At 38.8% G+C, this 20,400-nt stretch overlaps 1 protein-coding gene across 1 annotated transcript in view; it reads left to right on the forward strand.

Annotated features, from left to right (window-relative positions):
* The window catches only part of otogl (otogelin-like), a 198,108-nt gene that overhangs the window by 50,503 nt on the left and 127,205 nt on the right, over positions 1-20,400 (forward strand). The window contains exons 23-25 of the mRNA XM_048607915.1: positions 12-183; positions 2,354-2,461; positions 3,317-3,455. Coding sequence (XP_048463872.1) covers positions 12-183; positions 2,354-2,461; positions 3,317-3,455 — 419 coding nt within the window. The remainder of the gene's footprint in view (positions 1-11; positions 184-2,353; positions 2,462-3,316; positions 3,456-20,400) is intronic.

Raw genomic sequence — 20,400 nt, forward strand, 5'->3', positions numbered from 1 at the left:
ATTTTATTTAGAACCTGAACCTGGGGAATGTCCTAACAATAAGAGATATTTTGACTGTCAAGATCCTCAGCCTGGTCTGCCTTGGACAGGAGCAGCGTGTGAAGTCACTTGTGAAAACCTAATGATGAATATGACTTGTTCACCCATGACTCCATGTATTTCAGGTTGTGTTTGTCCTCCTGGGTAAGTGTATTGATATATTGAAGAGCTGATTGAAAACCTGAATGTATGGTATTTTTTTCATGAAGGATATGTAATCGTATCTGTTCTTTAAAGAAATGCGAGTCATTCGTAGCTTGGAAGTGAGGCGGGTTAGAAACTGTCAGTGCTGCCATGATACCCCATGCAAGAACTGGCAGCACCAAATGAAGATCCCCAAAGTGACTACTTTCCTCATGACAACCATTTACTGAATGATTATTTGCTTTATGCAGTCAAACATAACACTTCGAGGTTGGGGAAATTGGAAAAATTGGGAATTTCAATGGAACATGATATCCACGAGTCCTGCTCCTTTCACCAACATTAGGACTGAAGGGAATGAAGGAAAATTGGATTGAAAAATGACTGAACCTGCTCAGTAAAAAGGATGCATATACCATAATGAGGAGGTGACCCTTTGATTCTCAATTTTGGCCAGTTATACATTAGGAAGACGGAAGACATCATCTCTGTTTTCTGTTATCAATGTTGCTCCCTTGGCACCAATTCCAACTCTCTTACTGACCAGTGTATCAGGCTGACACACCTAATTGGTCATCTTAGCTTCCTGTTTAACTTGGAGACAAGTTTCTAATCCCATATTTTTTCTGTCACAATGATTTCCTACTTCCGCCATCATCACATTGCCTGTCTCAGCTCATTGATCCCAAAAACTGTCATCCATTGTCATCTCCAGACTTAACTACATCAGTACTCTCCTGCCCACCATCCCTATAAGCTCGACGGCTCACATTCCATTATCACACGTACTTGTCCTTGCTAACTTACATTGGCTTCTGGACCCCATGAGTCCAATATGAAACTTTCGTCCTTATGTTTAAATCTATAGTGGCCTTGTCCCTCCATATCTCTGTAACCTCCTGTAGCCCTAAAATGTCCTATCAAATTGTCTGTACCTCTGACTTAGCATTTCCTCCCCTACACTCTTTTACTTGTTTACCGTATGCATTTGCATTAAGATTTTACTACATCAATTCCTTTCATCAGAGTTTTGGTTCCTCCTCTTACTATTTCCTTCTTTTGTCTTGGTGACCTTTTCTAGATGAAAGATTCATGAAGCGCTTTGGGGATTATAGCTACGTTAAAGTTTGATATGAATGTAAATTGTCATTCGTCATTACAAATACATAATTCTGGTTATGACAAATGTGAAAATGTGTTAGCTTGTTGTAAAACAGCAAGATGACAATAAGCATTATTTGTGTTGATATCAAAATAAAGAAAAATCAACCAACAAATTATCTCTGGAGATCCAGAAGTGTTTTTTTTCACATATGCACATTTTTCTACAGTTGCATAGGTTCAAACCACATTAACAAGGCCAATAAAATTACATGGTGAAGGAAGATTGAATGCTATGGCAAGGAGAAAGTATAGATATCACAAATGGTATTAAGCTTGCACTGCAAGTTAATGTAATTAATCTTAACATAGCATCGCTGCAACTGATAATTGTAAATAGTGAAAGTATACTGAAAATATTTAAGTAATTCTCCAGTAGTGTTATTATAAGCATGGGTGGCATGGTGGCTCAGTGGTTAGCACTGTTGTTGCACAGTGCCAGGGACCTGGGTTCAATTCCATACTTGGGTGACTATGTGTGGAGTTTGCACATTTTCTGTGTCTGTGTGGGTTCCCTCCCACAGTCACAAAGATGTGGAGGTTAGGTGGATTGGCCATGGCAAATGCAGGGATAAGGGTAGGGGCTTGGGTCTGGGTGGGATGTTCTTTGGAGGGTCACTATAGACTTGATGGGCGAAATGGTCTGCTTCAACTCTGTAGGGATTCTATGATATTATAAATATACACATGACCAAGAAATCTGACATAATTTAAAGCAGTTTCACATTTCAAATGCGATAACTCTGTAATGTAGTATAATTGTGTAAGTCTACCAAACTTATGGGGATGAATGTCATGAGAATTTCTGTCATATCATTGCCATAACTCCAATGACAGTTCAGTTCCATCCATAAAAGGAGTTCTCTAAAGCTATAGGGATGGAAGGACACTGAAGAAATTCACTTTGAAGATTAACTGTTTGATTCAAATATTATTATGCTTCCCAGCATCATAAAGTATGTGCAGAATTTAACAATATCACTTTGACTTTCTTTCCATGATGCTACAGGTTCATTAAACATGGTGGAGATTGTTATTTGCCTGAAAATTGTCCATGCAGTTGGAAAGGTCAGGAATATTTACCAGGCGAAGTGGTTTCTACAGTATGTTACACTTGGTATGTGCAATCTATTCTTAAAAATAAACTGAACTTTTACTAAAAGCTTTATCATTCACATGATGTAATTAAACGATTTAAAATATTCATTCTGGTTAATTATGAAAATCGTAAGTGATAGAGCTGTTTTGACCTCTTTATCACAGTATTGCTGATCATTACAATTTATTTTTACATATTCAGAAGATTCTGAGCAGGTTTTCTCAGCACCAGCCTGATTGGTGTACAGATTGTGCATAGATGTGAAAACAGATATCGGGAACTCTCTCTGTTCTCTCTCCACAACTAGGCAAATAGAAAGCACATCACTGCCACTTCCACAGGAAGTAGGACCAAGTGAGGAAAAATGGCGGTGTAGCGGTAATGTCACTGGTCCGGTATATGGAGACTTAGGCTAATGCTCTGGGGATACAAGTTCAAATCATTGTAGCTGATAGAATTTAAGTTCAATTATTACATCTGAAATTGAAATCTAAAACCATAACTGATTATCATTCAAAACCCATCTGGTTGACTAATGTCCTTCAGGTACCATCTTTACCTGATCTGGTGTACATATGACTCCACACCTACAGCTATATGGTTGATTCTGAAGTGGTCTAGCAACAGATGTTGGCTTAGCCTGGGATGTCCACAGTCAATGAGAGAAGGCAATTTGTGCTCCATTTCCTAACACTATGAATATTTTATGTTGTTATCTTCTTGCCAAATGAGCCTTAAGTAAGGTCACATTTACTGAAGGTGATCATTCAGAATTTAACAGTTCACTCAGTTCTTTTTATTAATTGAAAGAAACTTCAGTGTAGACTGATGCTCTTCTTTTAAATTGAACCTAATAATTCATTATTTTCTCAGTGTTTGCATGCGAGGAGTTTTTAACTGCACATACCACCCATGTCCTGCAGTATGCACGATCTACAGTGATCGTCATTATCGTAGTTTTGACGGACTGGAGTATGACTATGTCAGTGACTGCCAAGTGTACCTCGTGAAGGTAAGCAGTTTTAGGTTTTCATCTGAATTTGCCATCTGCTGCATGAATCAGCCATACATTAAATACTTTGCCTGATTCTCAATTTATTTAAACCGTGGAAATTATGTAATGTAGGTCTTTGGAGAGAGGGGACTAATATATAAGGCACTGATACTTTTGAAACTCCAGTTTCTACCTTCTGGCAGACTTAGTAACTATCTTTAACCACTACTCACTATTTTCTGTTTGTAGATAGCTGGCTTTTGATCCTGCTATATGTCCACTGACTCCATGGGCTGGATTTTACTTGCAAAAGCTGGGACTGTTCTCAGCAGGGGGCACATTAAATAGATCAGATAATTAACCCCCTATGTTCCTACCTACCTGAATTCACATCTGTAGCATGTTAGGTAGGTGTATTCTGAAATCAATTGCCCATCTTCCATATTCAAATAAACAAAAGATCAGTTAGGCTTGTTAAAAGGCCTATTGACTCCAATCACATGCAACCCATGACATGATATCACTGAAGTGGCCAGTTGGACAGAGTTGACCATTTTTAAAGACCTACATTGGAAAAGATGGGATGGTATGGGGGGGAATCATAATTCAGGGATACCTTGTATGCATTAAAGAGACACTCCAAGTCTCCACCAACCCTCCCTTCTGTATGCTAACCCTTCCCTGGGTCTGTTACTTAACACTTGTTTACCCTGGATTCAATGCACATTCACTCCTCAATCATAGAAATAAGCTACAAGAATATCAATAATGAAATATCAACATCTGTAATGAGAAATGTTGGATTCTGACAATTTCTTCACAATCTTGTATCTCTAAAATACAAAAGTCAGTGGTTAGGGTCCAACTGTTAGTCTCTTCATAGACAGATAACCACACTATCTGTGGTTTATTAGCAATGTATAGGTTGCCATTGCTAGGTTTATTAACAAATTAGTGCCTACATTTCCATCCTGCCTGCCCTCCAGAACCTGGCTCCCCAATCCCCTGCATCCCTCCTGGGGTCTAAGGTGCATCCTCACCCTAAAGCCCAGGGATTTAATTTTCTGGGGCAGCCGTGAAAATTCTTTGTTCTCCTTCATGCAATCTCAAGTGTGAGCTCTGGTATTGCCAGGACTGATAAATCTGCCAATCAATCAGATTGGCTGGCATCTCTAAGTTAGGACATGTTTCCACTAATTTTTCTGGCCCTGGCAAGTTACGGCAGGGGTAGGGGGCACAGGGTTGACTGGTCATGTCAACTTCCAGCAGACTTTCCACCCAGGGGACATGAGCAGCCTGCATCTCCCCCCCTTCCCACTACCCTCCTTAAACTACACTCCCATATATCTTCATCTTAGACAGAGTATTATGCAGTACCTTATGAAAACTTTTATTTTGGAAATGTTTAGGTCAAGGGAGTAGCAAGCTGTTCGAGTTTGTTTGTTGTCATTGTTATAGATTTTGAATAGAGTGTGTATTTTCTCTCCAGTTGGCTGCTGGTTTTCTATTTATTGGGTGCAGTATGCTTCTTAATTTAAGTAAAATCCATTGAAGTCCCTTCTGTAAATTTTAAAATGATTGCTTGCAACATCCTGTCTATACATTTGTGGACTAGAGAGCTGAGTCAAGTTACTTGGATGATGCAAGCACTTTTATATAGATGTGTAGTCCCTGGCACCTGTAACCCTGGCTATCTGCAATCAGCTATTCAGTGCACTTCTTGTGCAGTTCAACTTCCTAGGGATCCTTAGTTTGGTCCTCCTTTAATTAATATGGTTTTGCAGAAAATACAATTTGAACAATTATGAGAACCTCTGTACCTGCTGAAAGAAAAAGCAAGAGGAGAAAATGGTTTTCTAATTGCAAAATAAAATGATCCTGTGAACTTTGTATGAACTAGCTTTGATAACTGACTCCCTGTTACTGTATATGTCTACTCAATGTTTGTAGGCGATGTGCAGTATGTGAGGATTTGATGTTACTGATCTTAGCCCAGATTTTCAAACTGCGCTGTCAGTTTTGATATTTGTGGGTCACATGAAACTGTATGGAAGATCTCAGCTCCCAAATCTAACAGGCAGACATATATTAGATTTGTATTGGTATTGCCCGAGGGCAGCAAATTACATGTATTAAGGGCATGAAAGACACAATAAAGATGTAAGTTCTTTCAAAGAAGACCTGTATAAAATGCTTTTCAATCAGCAAATTTAACCTGATGAACTAATTTGAAATGATTTCTTGAAGATTATTCAGTTTTAATTACTCAGCTCCATTGAAATGTTAGCCCTGCTGAAAAGAAAGGCAATATTGAGTGAAGAAGCTCTGATTCCGTCATGTAAAGAAAAGAGATCTAAAGATGTTGCAGAATTGCTCATAGTAGTTTGTGTAATTGTATACAAGATCAATGCAGGTGTACAGGGCTGTGTAACCATTGGGTTACTTACTCCAAGCTAGCTCATATCTTTTCAATTACTCAAGCCACTCTTAATCACCTTTGGTTACTCATCAGGAAGGGAAATGGGTGCAACAGGCCAGATTTTTGCAATATATTGTATCACAGCCAATCTGTTAATGAAAACTGCAGTTTCTCACATTTCTACAGGCTTTTTTGATGCTTTGGACATAATACATAATTCTAGTCTTGTTTTGAAGAACAAAGGAGAATGTATTAGAAGTAATATGTGTATTAGTTTACTTCACTACAGAACAAATTAGCCACGAAACTTTAATAAAATTAAGCTCTTCTTCTGTCATTTACCATGATTTAGCAGAAATAGATTGGAATTAAAGTTGAAATTTATCTTTCAACACTACGGCAAATTAAATTTGATCATGACATGAAATCTGTCATTGGGATTGTCGTTAATTTCTCAGTCAGCAGTTCAAAGTATTTGCTTTTGCCAGTGGCTTTAAAAAGAAAATTGGCCAATGGCCTAAGAATGCATAATAAGGTCACTGAATTCCCAATAGTGGAATTTCAAGTTTCCTAATTGATTGGATGATACAGCAAATAACCATTTTTTTTGATACAGTTTTACATTTTGTTTTTAGTTTTTAAAATAAACCAATATTTGCAAGAAAATTGATGAAAGTTTTGGGGTTAAAAACACTATGGCCCATTCAATAATATTTTGTACATGTTTGCTCAATGATGAAAGCTAGTTGAATTCTATTTCATTCATCACTATCCCCTGAAAGAGATCTTTGTTATTGAGTCTTGCAAGTAATGTGGTCACATTAAGTGGTATGTAAACCTAACCTTATTGAACTGCTTCATTGATTTTGGAATTTTCTGAATAACAAAATTACCTACCCAAGCAAGGAATGCAACGCTTTATATATCTACGTAAAAATGAATTTAATAAAACTGTAAACTCCCCAAATATTGTAAATACAATATCATGCAAAGTAGATTATTTCCTGCTTTAAAACATTGGCAGGTTATTAGTTTGAAGCAATGTCAACTTAGGTTTCAGCAGAAGCATGGTGATGGCAGGAGTAGGGGGTGACGAAACAATGATGTGTTTTGAATTTGGTCAAAACAATTTATAGTTGATATTGGTGAAGAACTGCATAAGTGCTGTGAGCAAGAATTTGATGGAAGTATCAATACAGGGCTAGGTTTACACAAGTATAAGGTCATAGAACATGGTACACACAGATCCTCTTTAGGTCTTTCCATTCTGTTCACTTTTCTCCGATGACGGATTCGACAAATGGTTGCTCTTAAACATTTGCCAAGTATTGCTTGAAGGTTTGCCACAGCAAAATCTTCCTCTGAGCTTCCCTCGCTTGATCAATTAAGCAACTTCTGCATCTTCCTTTATACTGATGCCAAATTTGGGAACCTCAAGCAAAGTTCCTGTCATTTTTCTTTTAATTTGATCACAGTTTTATGAATATAAGTCCATAATATTATTGTGTCAAAACTCATGGCCAAGCATCAATTTAGGTTTTTAAATCTAAAGTATAATTTAGGACACCACTTTATATCAATTTCAGAATTATGATTGCAAAAGTACTTGAATTTTATATTTTTGCTAAGTTTCATGTGAGATACTAAATGCACAACGTGCTTCATTAAAGCACATTTTGCATTCACTGTTTATAACAAAGAGTGACTGTACTAAGTCATCGACATACATACAAAAATGTTTTTCAACAAACGTACATTACGTTGTAATGGAATCTGTGGTTTTAAAGGTTGCATTTTTTGAATGAATGATTTATTGTCACTTGTGTTTAACAAATAAATGCAGTGAAAAGTGTAATATGTTGCCATACTCGGGCGCCATCTTGAGTTACAGAGGAATCTGAGACCAACCAGAATACAACCAAAAACAGAATTCTCCCTCCCCTCCTGTGTTCTGCTTCACATTGGACGGGAAGGGGGGAGTCTCCACAATGGGCTCCGGGCACAATGATTCCCCCGCACCACAGTCCATTCCAGGAGCCCTGCTCTGGGCCTACCATTGCCACTACTGCATTCCAGGAGTACCACACTGGGCCTACCAAGCCACCGCCCATCCCATCCATCCACCAGCAGTACCGATTTGGGCCTAATGCTGCAGCTGAAGCCAAACATCCCAATTCTGACACTTACTTGCAGAGGTCGCTCTGCTCTCAACACCATCTTGAAAGCTGGTGCTGCCACCACCGCATCGAGGTCTGTGCTTGTGGGCCCACCAGCCTCGAAGTAGCCATGTTCTGGTGCCATCACTCACCACTGTGCCCACACTGGCTGCCATTCCGAGCTCCCTGAAGGGCTTGCTCTCCTCAGCACTGGGCTCGCTCTCCCTGAGGAGATGACTCTTGTCACCACAGTCGCACGTCCTCGGGAAACTGGACCTAGCTCTTGTCCTGCCAAAGACACAGCAAAGCCTTTTAGAGAGAAAAACACAAGAAAAAAAAAGAGAGGAAAAGAAAAGAGCAAAGTTAAAAGAAAACAAAAACAAAACAAAGAAAGCAGACAGAAGCGGATGAGCCCTAGGCCAGGAGCTCGGATGCAGCACTGCTACTCCACCGCCATCTTGAAAAACTATTATTCTTTTCACTGTATTTATTTGTTGAATACAGGTCACAATAAATCATTTATTCATTCAATCATTCAAAAATGCAGCCCACTTGATTGGCACCGTGTCCACAAACATTTACTCCCTCCACCACCAACACCCAATAGCAGCACTGTGTGCCATTTACAAGATGCGTTACAGAAACTTGCCAAAGCTCCTTAAACAGCACCTTCCAAACCCACAACTGCTACCATCTGTGAGATCAATATTATGATCTGATTAGGCACCATTAACATTTAAAAAGAAATTCAAAAACCTCACTGTAACCAATAGAATGATGCTACAAAATTTCATTTTCCAGTTTGCTTTCTACTTCCCCCAGGATTCTATTACAAGAGATATAAATGATTTGGATGTGAATATAGTAGGCATGGGTAGCATGTTTGCAGATGACACCAAAATTGGTGATGTAGTGGAGAGTGAAGAAGATTATCTCAGAGTACATCAGGACCTTGATTGGTTGGGCCAATGGGCTGAGGAGTGGTAGATGGAGTTTAATTTAGATAAATGTGAGGTGTTGCATTTTGGTAAGACAAACCAGAACAGGACTTAGACAGTGAATGTTAGGACCCTGGGGAAGTGTTGCTGAACAAAGAGACCTAGAATGCAGATGTAGAGTTCCTTGAAAGTGGAATCTCAGATAAAGAGGGTGGTGAAGAAGTTGTTTAGTATGTTTGCCTTTATTGGTCAGTGCATTGAGTATAGAAGTTGGGAGATCATGTTGTGCCTATACAGTACATTAGTTAGGCCACTATTGGAGTACTGCGTTCAATTCTGGTCTCCCAGCTATAGAAAAGATGTTATGAAACTTGAAAAGGTTCAGAAAATATTTATATGAATGTTGCCGGGGTTGGAGGGTTTGAGCTATAGGGAAAGGCTGAATAGGCTGGGGCTATTTTTCCTGGAGCATCAGAGGTTGACTGGTGACCTTACAGAGATTTATAAAATTAGGAGTAGCATGGATTGGCTGAATAGCTAAGGTCTTTTTTCCAGAATAGGGGAGTCCAAAACTAAATAACATACGTTTAATGTGAGAAGGGGAAGATTTAAAAAGCACCTGAGGGACAAACATTTCACATGGATGCGTGTATGGAATGAACTGCCAGAGGAAGTGGTGGAGGGTGGTACAATTACATTTAAAAGGCATCTGGGTGGGTACATGAATAGGAAGAGTTTAGAGGGATATGGGCCCAATGCTGGCAAATGGGACTAGACTAATTTGGATTAGCTGGTTGGTGTGGACAAGTTGGACTGAAGGGTCTTTTTCCGTGCTGCATAACTCTATGACTACAGCTCTATATCATCCTCGTACTCTGTATCTCAGCATATTAGTGAGTAAATGGTGCATAACTGGATAGTTATTTCTTTTCTAAACATGATTTTGAAATAGTTTACCAAATCTGTGCAGTGCTACGCATGGGAGTAATCTGCCATGAGCTTTCTGTAAAAGAAATCAAGGTTGGCAAAAACTGATTCTGATTCATTTAGAGAGGATAAATAGCATGTGGAACCAGCTCAACTATGCCAGAGATTTCATCTATCACCACAATAGTTAATTGATTGAAATGAACAATGTGTAATACTGGAAGGAGATAATTCTTTTGGAATATGTACCTAAGTACACATGCCAACGGTTCACCTTTTCTTTAGCCTGGAATTCTTCAAGTGGCTTATTTAAAACAAAAACTTTTCAAGTTTTTTTAGAGCTGTAACCTCTTTTAAAATGTCAGTGAATTTTGTTCCAGCTTTTATACTATATACTCAAAGCAGAAAAGAAATAGAGAAGAACTGGGCTGAGATAGGACTCTCATGACTGACTGGAGATTGGCATCACCTCATTAGCCTGAAAAGGATTCAGAATCAAGCTCCTGTGGTGAAGGGAGATGTGCCACAGAACTGTTTTCCTGGGTGTTTATGACTCATGTGCCCACTTATCCTCCAGATCAATAGCAGTAATTGAGAATAATGTTGTTTTCCGAAATCACTATCAATACATTTTTTTAAAAATTGCATTTAAGCTGACCGCCCTTCAACAATATATATGCTTCTGTTGCCTTTATTTTACTAGTATTGATAAATTGGTGTCAAAACTTATCTTGTCAGTGAAGATCACAGTGAATTGTAGCTTTAGGGATATTTCATACTGTTCTTTCAAATTTAGGATTATGATAACCAATTAATTTGTAATATCTATTTAAGCGCTTTATTTTGTGACCAATAAAATTGTTTAGAATTTCCATGCAAGGATAATTACATTAATATTCCATTCCAAACTTAAACCATATGTTGATAAATTTAATTTCTAAATACCGACTCAGGGATCATCAACAATGATTATTATTTTGTCCATTGTTATTGCGCGTATATAGGGACATAAACAGCGTATTTCTCTCAATTTAATTACAGCTGCTGTTAATAGAGAGTGCATAGAGGTACTTCCATGAGTGCAAACCATAAGTCAACCAATGTCAATTTTTGCCTGGGTATCTTCTCTAATTCATGACCATTTTTGGGAGCACCAAAGGGATTTAATCCCAACTGGGCATTTATCTGGCTGCAGTCAGGGTTTCTGATGTTTACAGAATGAGGATTCTGTGTGCACAAGCTGTGGAGGACGGAGTGGAGTATTTCAAGGTGGATCGCACTTGGTGTGAGCAGGGCCCGCCATTCGAGATGAAGTGCACAAACATCCCCCATCCTATTGCCACGTAGGCAGCCTTCCAGGGTATACCCATTGGCCGTGTCATGTGACACAAGCTAGTGGTATACTAACAGTGCTGACAGGACGAGGTCTATCCTTAGATGAGAAGCATTAAAATCTACCCCATTTATTCCTTCTTTAATTATGAAAGTTTTAAGTTTCAGTTCGTTTACTATCATGCATATGCAAGTTTTCAAATTATAAATATAGTCTGTATCAAAAGTGGTAGCATAACGGTTCTGTTAAGGGACAATCTCCACAGGCTAGGTTCCAAATGATCTGGAGATATGAGTTCCAATCCACCATGGCAGCTGGTGACTTTAAATTTTTCAATTGAATAAATGTGGAATAAATAATATCAGATTTTCATAAAGATATACGAGGCTGACTGATGTTGTTTAAGGAAGGAAATCTGCTATCTTTGTCCAATATGGCATGTATGTGACTCCAGAGCTAAAGCAATGTGATTGATTCCTAACTGCCCTATAAAAATGCAATTATGCCAGTGACACCCACATCCCATGATTGAATAAAAACATTCATTTAAAGAAACAGAAGGTGGTATTTGATGGAGGTGATGGGGATCTTGCCTGCTGACTGGAAAGCTGGTGAGAACCTGGGATCACTTCTGTTAGGCAACCCGTCACTTAACTGAAAGCAATGGGCCTTCCCTGAGAAGAAGAACCTAGTGGCAGAGGCTTTACCTGGCAAGATTTGCTGGCCAATCAGAGTTCAAAAACAGTACTGTCAGCAGCGCCACTGGGGAGGGGATGGATTCTGCCGGTACTACATCTGCCCATGGCCCAAAGTCATCTCCGGAATAGGAGGCCATCAGCAAGGACAGGCTGGTGGCTGTAAGCAGGATTTTCTCTTTCCTGATGCTGGGTCCCTTGATCTGGCACCAACTGCTCTTGGATTAGCATTCCCCCGCAGCCTGCAAGAAACTTTGGGCACCTTCACACATCATGTATGGTGAACCCCTGGCCACTGCTATGTCGTTTAAATTGGCAGCGGATCAAGGATCAAAAGAAGGCGGGAGTTGCCCACTTAAGAGCCTCACATAGCAGCAGGGTAGTAAGGCCATTTACTGGCTTCCTGCCACTTCAGGTAGAAGTGGGGTACCACATACCGAGAAGAGATCAGCCATGATCATATTGAATCATGGATCAGGCCCAAAGGGCTGAATTGCATATTCTGCTCCTAGTTCTTATGTTCTCGTATTCTAAATTCACCAATGAATGCAACATTGGCGCTGTGCCATCAGGTACCCAGGCCCTAAGCTCTGAATATAAGATCAGGAGTAGGCAATTCAGACTGCTACACCTGCTCCACCATTCAGTTAGATCATGGTTGATCTTCCATCTCAATACTATTGTCTAAATAATCACATATACCTTGATGTCATTTGTTGAAATTGCTCAAGATTGAGCTTCCAAAGACCTCTGGGGTAGAGATTTTGAAAGATTCACCACCCTCTTAATGAAGACATCCCTCCACATCTCAGTCTTAAATGGCCTTGCCTTTCATTTGAAATTATGTCCTCTGGTTCTCAACTATTCTTCCTTCCTGCATCCACTCAGTCACATACTGTAAGAATATTGCAAGTTTCAAAGAGATCTCATCTCGTTCTTTGAAACTCTAGAGAATATAAACTCAGTGTCCCTTTAAAAGACAATCTCACCATCTCAAGGATTAAACTGGTGAACCTCTATTGCATTCCTACCTGGAAAAAGATCGGCCATGATCATATTAGTTATGAAGACAAAACTATAACCCAGCACTCCAGGTGCATTATCAGCAAGGCTTTATACAGTTACTTTCAGACTCAAATCTGCTTGTAATAAAGGCTCACCTACCATGTACTTCCTAATTACTAGCTACACCTATGTACTAGCTTGAAGTGACTGATGAACAAACAATGGGTACTTTTTGACACTTCACAATCTCTTAACATTTAAGAAATATCCTGCATTTCTGTTTTCTCGACTACAATGAATAACTGAATACTTATTCACATTATAAGACCATAAGATATAGGACCAGTCGTAGGTCATTTGATCCATCGAGTACCAGCCCAACCTATTCAACTTTTCTTCAAAATCAAATCCCTCCATCATTGGAATCAACCTAGTGAGCCTTTTTTGGACTGACTTCAATGCTGTGTATCTTTCCTTAGATAAGGAGCCCAAAACTGTTCACAGTATTCCAGCTGTGGTCTGACCAGTCTCCCATTATCTGTGCTAAAAATAACATGCTTAAAAACTCTCAAAGTTTATCAGACATAATTTCCCTTTCATAATTCCATGTTGATTGTGCGCAGTTTTACCATTCTTTTCTAAATGTCCAGGTATCACATCCTAATACTGATGTCAAACCTAACTGTTTCACCATTCCCTCTTTTCCTCCCTTCTTAAACAGTGTGGTCACATTAGCTTCTTTCCAATCCACAGAAACCTTTCCATAATGTCTAAAACTTTGAAATATAACCACTAAGACTCCACTATCACTCTGGCCACCATCTTCAACACTCCATGATAATGCTCATCTGGTCCAGGGAATTTATCAAATTTTACAAGTGCTACCCCTTTTAACAATATAGCACTAATTTCTTTTAGTTTCTCAGTTTCTCAAGCCCCTACTATGCCTCCTTCATCTCTCTACATCACTTTCCTCCTTTAAGTCATTCTTAAAACCTTCATCTTTGTCTACACTTTTCGGTCATTTGCCCTAATATTTCCTCACATGCTAAAGAATCTAAAAACTAAAACTATCGTGTGTAAAAGCACAAAAAAAAAACAACAGTTACTGCCCTTTTTGGAATTTCTGCCCGACTTCAATGTCCACAGCTCCATGCATTCTTTCCTGAGCAAGGGTGTGTACATGCCACCTGCTTTCCTTGCAAAGACTGCTTCGCAACTTATTAGGAATTGAACAAAGGAAGGTCAGACTCCCTATCTTTCTGATTTCTCATTTACGCTAACCATAGGAATATATTTATCTCTGATCTTCTCCATCTGACAGCCTAGGTGAGAATGAGACTCATTCCTACCATTTGACTCAAGGGGCTGAGTAGCCCATTACTAACATGAACGATCTTAATTTGCATGATACATAGTTCATTCAATTGAAAGATTAACACCACATTCTTGATCATGCATTTAAGATTTCATAGTTTGTTAGTTAAATACATATTAAATATTTATTTGTATTGATTATGTGTACAAATATGCTACAATGTTATAATTTTGGACAGCATATTACTAGCAACAGCTAGAAGCAGACTAATTTCTATTTCTGTTTCAAAGTAGCCTAGTGATTCTATCACTCCGAAACAGATACTTGCACATTTTCAAAGCCTTAATCTTGGGAAAATCAGAGGCATTTTTAATTAGAACGGGATTGCTGTAACATAACCCCATGAAATGTAAAATCCAATGGATAAACAGGTCAAAGTTAAAAAAAGTAAACAAAGAGCAACTTGTTTCAGTAATGCTATGCTTTCTGCTTCCCAGAGCTTGAACTCATTGTGGAGGTTTGTATTTAGTGTCTTTTATTTTGTCAAAGTTTTTGTATTTCTTTCACTAGATCTACATTTTTTTTCAGGGTCTAACTGTAATGCTTAAATCTTTTTGAGACTAAGCAGGTTTTCTTCTTTTAAGATATGAAATCCAGCAAAATTGTGACTGAAATTGCTATTAATCCTACATAATCTGAATTCAATGTTATCAGTAGTTGAGCATGATCTCCAGAGAATCCAGAGATACTTTATCCTGATCCTGTCAGCATAAGTAGCAAAGTAGTTTTATGGCTCCATTTTATTCGCTTGATATACCCACCAAGATAAGGTCTTAAACAGCTGTAGCATGCACAATGCACCCTGAGTAGAATATTCTTTTAAATGTAAACTTGTTACTTGTATGACTATGTAAAACTGTATAAGACAAATAACTTAAGACACAAAATAGCAGTAACAAAATAAAACAAAGAACTGTGGATGCTGGAGATTTGAAACAAAAGAGAAATTGCCAGCAAAACTCAACAGGTTTCGCAGCATCTGTGGAGAGAAAGCAGAGTTAATGTTTTGATTCAGTGACTCTTCATCAGAAATTAGTTTTAATAAATTTGCATGTGAGAGTGTATTCTGTGTTATACAGTGCAAAACGTGATTCAGTTTAGGTCATTAGGATTCTGCATGGAAATACTCAATAAGCAGGAGGATTCAAGACAATATAATTTAAGGCACATCAATGGTTCTGTTTAAGAATTATGACTAGTTTGGATGCAGTAGTCATGACATTAGAGTCCCTAACACTACTGGTGACGGTGCTGACAGGCTTGAACCGATAAAAGGCAACTAGTGTGATCGCAGCCTGACTGTCAGAGTGCTAATGTGCATGTGCTAGGTGTACAGTTGCAACATGCAGAGTGGACAGATTATGTCATCTAGAGATTCTAATATTGATTTGATGTCATGACCTGCCATCTTGGATTGTGCACATCCAGTCAATGCCCTCTCCTGATCACTGTCTTCTGAGTGCCTTTTCCCATCCCAGTGCTCCTGCTAATCCAGTTGCGGTGGCATGGCTGATGCAACCTGCTGACTGTGACAGAGGGAGAGTGCAGATGGTCTTGCAGAATGACCCTAAGCAGCTCAGGGCTTTATCTCCTCAATATTGGACTTTAGAGCAATCTGATAGCTAATCACAGACTAAGCTGACTGATGGTTGGTTGAGATGCAACAGCATGGGGACTGATGGCAGTGTAGGAACTACAAATGCAATCATCCTCAGAGGGGATGGCAGGTTCACACAGTACTGAGCCACTGACACTCTCTCAGGGCAATGCCTGAGCAATCTCAGAAATCACTCGGTGGATAGTTTGCTGGATTACTTGAGATCCTATAATCCCACTTGAACATTGGTGTCTGGGCCATTATGATCATGATCTAAGCCTGCATGGTACTAAACGTGGATCTCATGTCTGACCTTTGCCTGAGATGTTGCCTGGTTTCTGTCTATTCTGCATCATGGTTGGGTCAGCAAGTGCCGTCATGGAGTGCTCACCGTTACCATTTTGGAAAGAATAAACCCCAAGCTCTGTACAAAGCCCTGTGCTGAACTCCTTGGCAGTGACAGCACGTTGTCTGACAGTCCTAATAATAGTATGCATGAACATCAGTGTTCTCCTGTAAGGGGTTGCTTTGCAATCTTCATTTGTGTACTCTGTTACAGAGTTCATCTGTGACCTTGCTCTCTGGGGAGTCTTCTCTTTCTCTATTGCTCTATTTTCTGTGCTTTTGCTTCTAGACAGTTCCCAACAAACAGTCTGTAGCAGCTTCTGTACAGTAAGTTTCTCCTTTGAACAACTATCAATGTATGCTACTGGGCCCCTTCTTGATTATGCAGCCTGTCAGTGATATGTTTCACAGTGTGCTGTGCACAAAAATCAATTCAATGATGAGACAGGATGAATTGTGTCTGAAAATGGACCTTGGTAAAATTTTCACCTGACTTGACTAGGTTGCAGCTGTTGTTTTTCTGGTAATGTGTTATGTTTATAACCATGTTAAATTTTCTTATCTTATATAAAAGTAGCAACCCCAGTCCAATAAATGTGGAGTGTGTGTGATACAGCATTGCCATCTACTGGCTTAAGCTCATATGGCACAGAACACATGACAATCTCAGAATCAGTAGGAACTGCCGATATTGGAGTCTGAGATAACAAGGTGTAGAGCTGGATGAACACAGCAGGCCAAGCAGCATCAGAAGAGCAGGAAAGCTGACGTTTCGGGTCTGGACCCTTCTTCAGCTTTCCTGCTCCTCTGATGCTGCCTGGCCTGCTATGTTCATCCAGCTCTACACCTTGTTATCTCAATCTCAGAATTGTTTGGTTTAGGCCAATTAATCTAACATTGTCCATCCAGTTTGATAAGTGGGTTAGGTATGAACATATAACTTGTTTGCAATTTCTGTCATTGCTAAGAATTGACAGTTTGATTTACCTGTAACTCACAAATCTATAATCTGAATTAATCCATTCAACTGATCTAACACTTATTTTTGAGGAAAATCATTGTTAAAATATGTACAATGAAATCTGGTATCTTAGTTTTAATGAGATTTCATTTTTAGTAGAACAAAATTAGATATGAGTGAAATAATGCTGAAGAGGTAAGTACTGCAAACATACTGTTTATCTGTTTCATGTTAAAATGTAACTCCAGCAATCAACACTATAAAGTTCCTCCCACTGACATCTGGGCTCCATGCTAAGTGAATTTCCCCCATATAATATTCAAAAAAAATCTGACATTACTTTGCTCATAAAATCATATTTATCAGCTTCAATCTCAGACTTCTCTTTTACCATCCCTGGGTTTTTCTGTTTGGATAAGAGTTGCCTTGGGGGAACCTCAATATTGATTCCAGATTCTATGATGTTTTATAACTTAAGCTAACACAGACATAGGAGATTTCCTGCTGAACTGCATACTCCCAACCGACAAATCCATAAACCTGATGTTGCATTCTACTTTAGGAAATACTGAGTGAATTCTATAGGCACAAAATATGTTGTGGTTGAGAGAATTCAGTGTCTGACTGTCTTGAACACAGCTGAAGTTTAGAAGATAGAAGTACGAGCAAGGATCAGCATTAAATGAAATGGGAACTAGCATAACCTGACCACATTGTCATTGGACCAGTCTGTCTGTGCATATTTTGTTTTCTTTGTCCAGGTCACTCAATGCCAGCACTTGTTGATCACTTCTACTCTCCCTTGAACTGAATGGCTTGCTTGGCTATTTCAGAGGGCAGCACATTTACTGAGTGTCTGGAGTCACATGTAATCCAGACCATGTAAGCATGGCAAATTTCTTTCCCTAAAAAGTGACAGATGATGGCTGAGATAACCAGGTGTAGAGCTGGATGAATACAGCAGGCCAAGCAGCATCAGAGGAGCAGGAAAGCTGACGTTTTGGGTCTGGACCCTTCTTCAGAAAATCTGCTATCTCAGATTCTCCAGCATTGGCAGTTCCTACTATCTCTCACAGACAATGGCTGTCTTGGGGTCACTACTACTAAAACCATGTTTGTATTCCAAATTTGTTAATATAATTGAAATTTAAACCAACTACTAATGATGTGGCATTTGAACCTATTAACCCAGAGCATTAACCTGGACTTCTAAATCAGTGACATTACCATAATATCCCATCTCCCTCCAAACCGTAATATTGCTAGGAGGTAATGCCTCTTATCTCGATATCTCATCTCCAGCATGAGAACACCCTCCACCATATAGTTGTGCTGAGTGGATAAGCAAAGAAAGCTCTGGTAGCCAGGCTGAAAATTCATGAGGCAATGTGGGCCCTCAGCTGGGTTATGTATCACTATGTAACCTCATGCATGGTATACGCGTCACATTCCAAACACTTGCAGGGAGCACATTTTAAAGTAATGTACAAATTTGGTGAAGTTTCAGGCCTACTTCCTTGCTAATAATCAAAAGTAAATTGATTCAAGTGGAGCCAAGTAGTTTCATAATCAACAGATTGAAGTAGAGGTCTATACATCGAACATAAACATCCATTGAAAGATGGTGGTGGACAATCAGAAAACGAATGGAAGAAGAAATCTGCATGAATTCTATCACCTATAACCATGGCAAAATATAGTATGTATAAAAGATAAAGTTCAATTATTTTGGCAAATATGTTCAGTTGCAAGTGATAAGTCGATGATCCTATTCAACTCCTTTCAAGGTCCCTGCATCTAACTAATTTGTTTCAGTTCGAATGACAGTAAGAGATGACTGAGTTTATTGGACATAAAGTTGATAATGCTACCTGTAATACTGAAGACCTGTGCATAAATAATAGCCAGCCCAGATCAGCTGGTCCTGTGCAGCAGTACAACTGGCATCTACCCAACAATATAGAAAACTGCACTGATCCAGAAAATACAGGAACAATCCAGTGTAGCCAATAATGCTACTAGCCCACTCCCAATCTTCTGCAAAGCATTGTATTCCCCAGATTTGTAGGCTCTGAAGTGATTCAGGCCAAATTTCCAAAATAATAAAGAGGAATTGATTATACAGACATAAACATTTTCTGCTAGTTGGGAGGTTTAAGATTAAGGGAAGTTTCCTAAAAGTTAGAATCAAGGCTTTCAGGAGTGAAATTAGTAAATGCAGACAAGAAAAGACAGGCAAAAAAGGAGACAGTGTTGCACTGATAATATAGGATGGGATCTGTACATTAGTAAGGTAGGATCTCACATTGTAAAAATAAAATGTAGAATCTGTTTGGGTGGTTCTAAGAAACAGCATGGTGCAGCAAGCATTGTTCAGAGGACATTCAAGAAGCATGTAGCAAGGGTAATACAGTAATCATGGGTGGTTTCAATTATATATAGAGTGGGTAAACCTAATTAACACTAATACTGTGGAGGATAAGCATTAGGGATCTTTTTTAACAGCTGACGTTTGAAGAGCTCACCAGAGAATGAGCTATTTTTCACCTTGTTTCATGTCTTGAAAAAAGGGTAGTTAATAATTTTTTTGAAAAAAAGAGCTTTAACAATAAATGGCCATAATGTTAGAGAATTTTACATTATGTTTGAAGGTGAGTAGTATGAAATTTAAACAAAGGAAACTAGGAAGGTATGAGGGGCAAGTTGGCTGAGGTGGAATGAGAAAATGCATTAAAAGATTCGACAGTACTTGACACAATGGATAGTCTTTAAAGAATTATTGCACAGTTTACAGCAACTATATTTTCATTCAAAGTACAAAATACCCCCAAAAATATCAGTCAACTCCAGCTTTAAGGGAAGTCAAAAGTTGTATAAGATTAAAAAAGAATACCTATTAAGTTGCCAAAAATAGCAATAAACCTTGGGAAGATTTTAGAATACAACAAAGAGAGATCAAAAAACTAACAAAGAAAGGGAAACAGACTATGAATATAAACTCACAACAAACATTAACAACAGACTGTAAAACCTTGCAGAGGTCTGTAAAAAGGTAATGTTTCATGAAGACAAATGTGGATTCATTATGGGCAGAGTCCGGAAGATTTATAAAAGGTAACAAGGAAGTATCATGGAAGATAAATGATTACTTTTTGCTGTCTTCATTTAGGAATACACAAAAAATCTCCCAGCGTTAGAGGTCTAAAGGA

The sequence above is a fragment of the Rhincodon typus genome, chromosome 18, assembly GCF_021869965.1.
Source record: "Rhincodon typus isolate 14 chromosome 18, sRhiTyp1.1, whole genome shotgun sequence".
NCBI lineage: Eukaryota > Metazoa > Chordata > Chondrichthyes > Orectolobiformes > Rhincodontidae > Rhincodon > Rhincodon typus.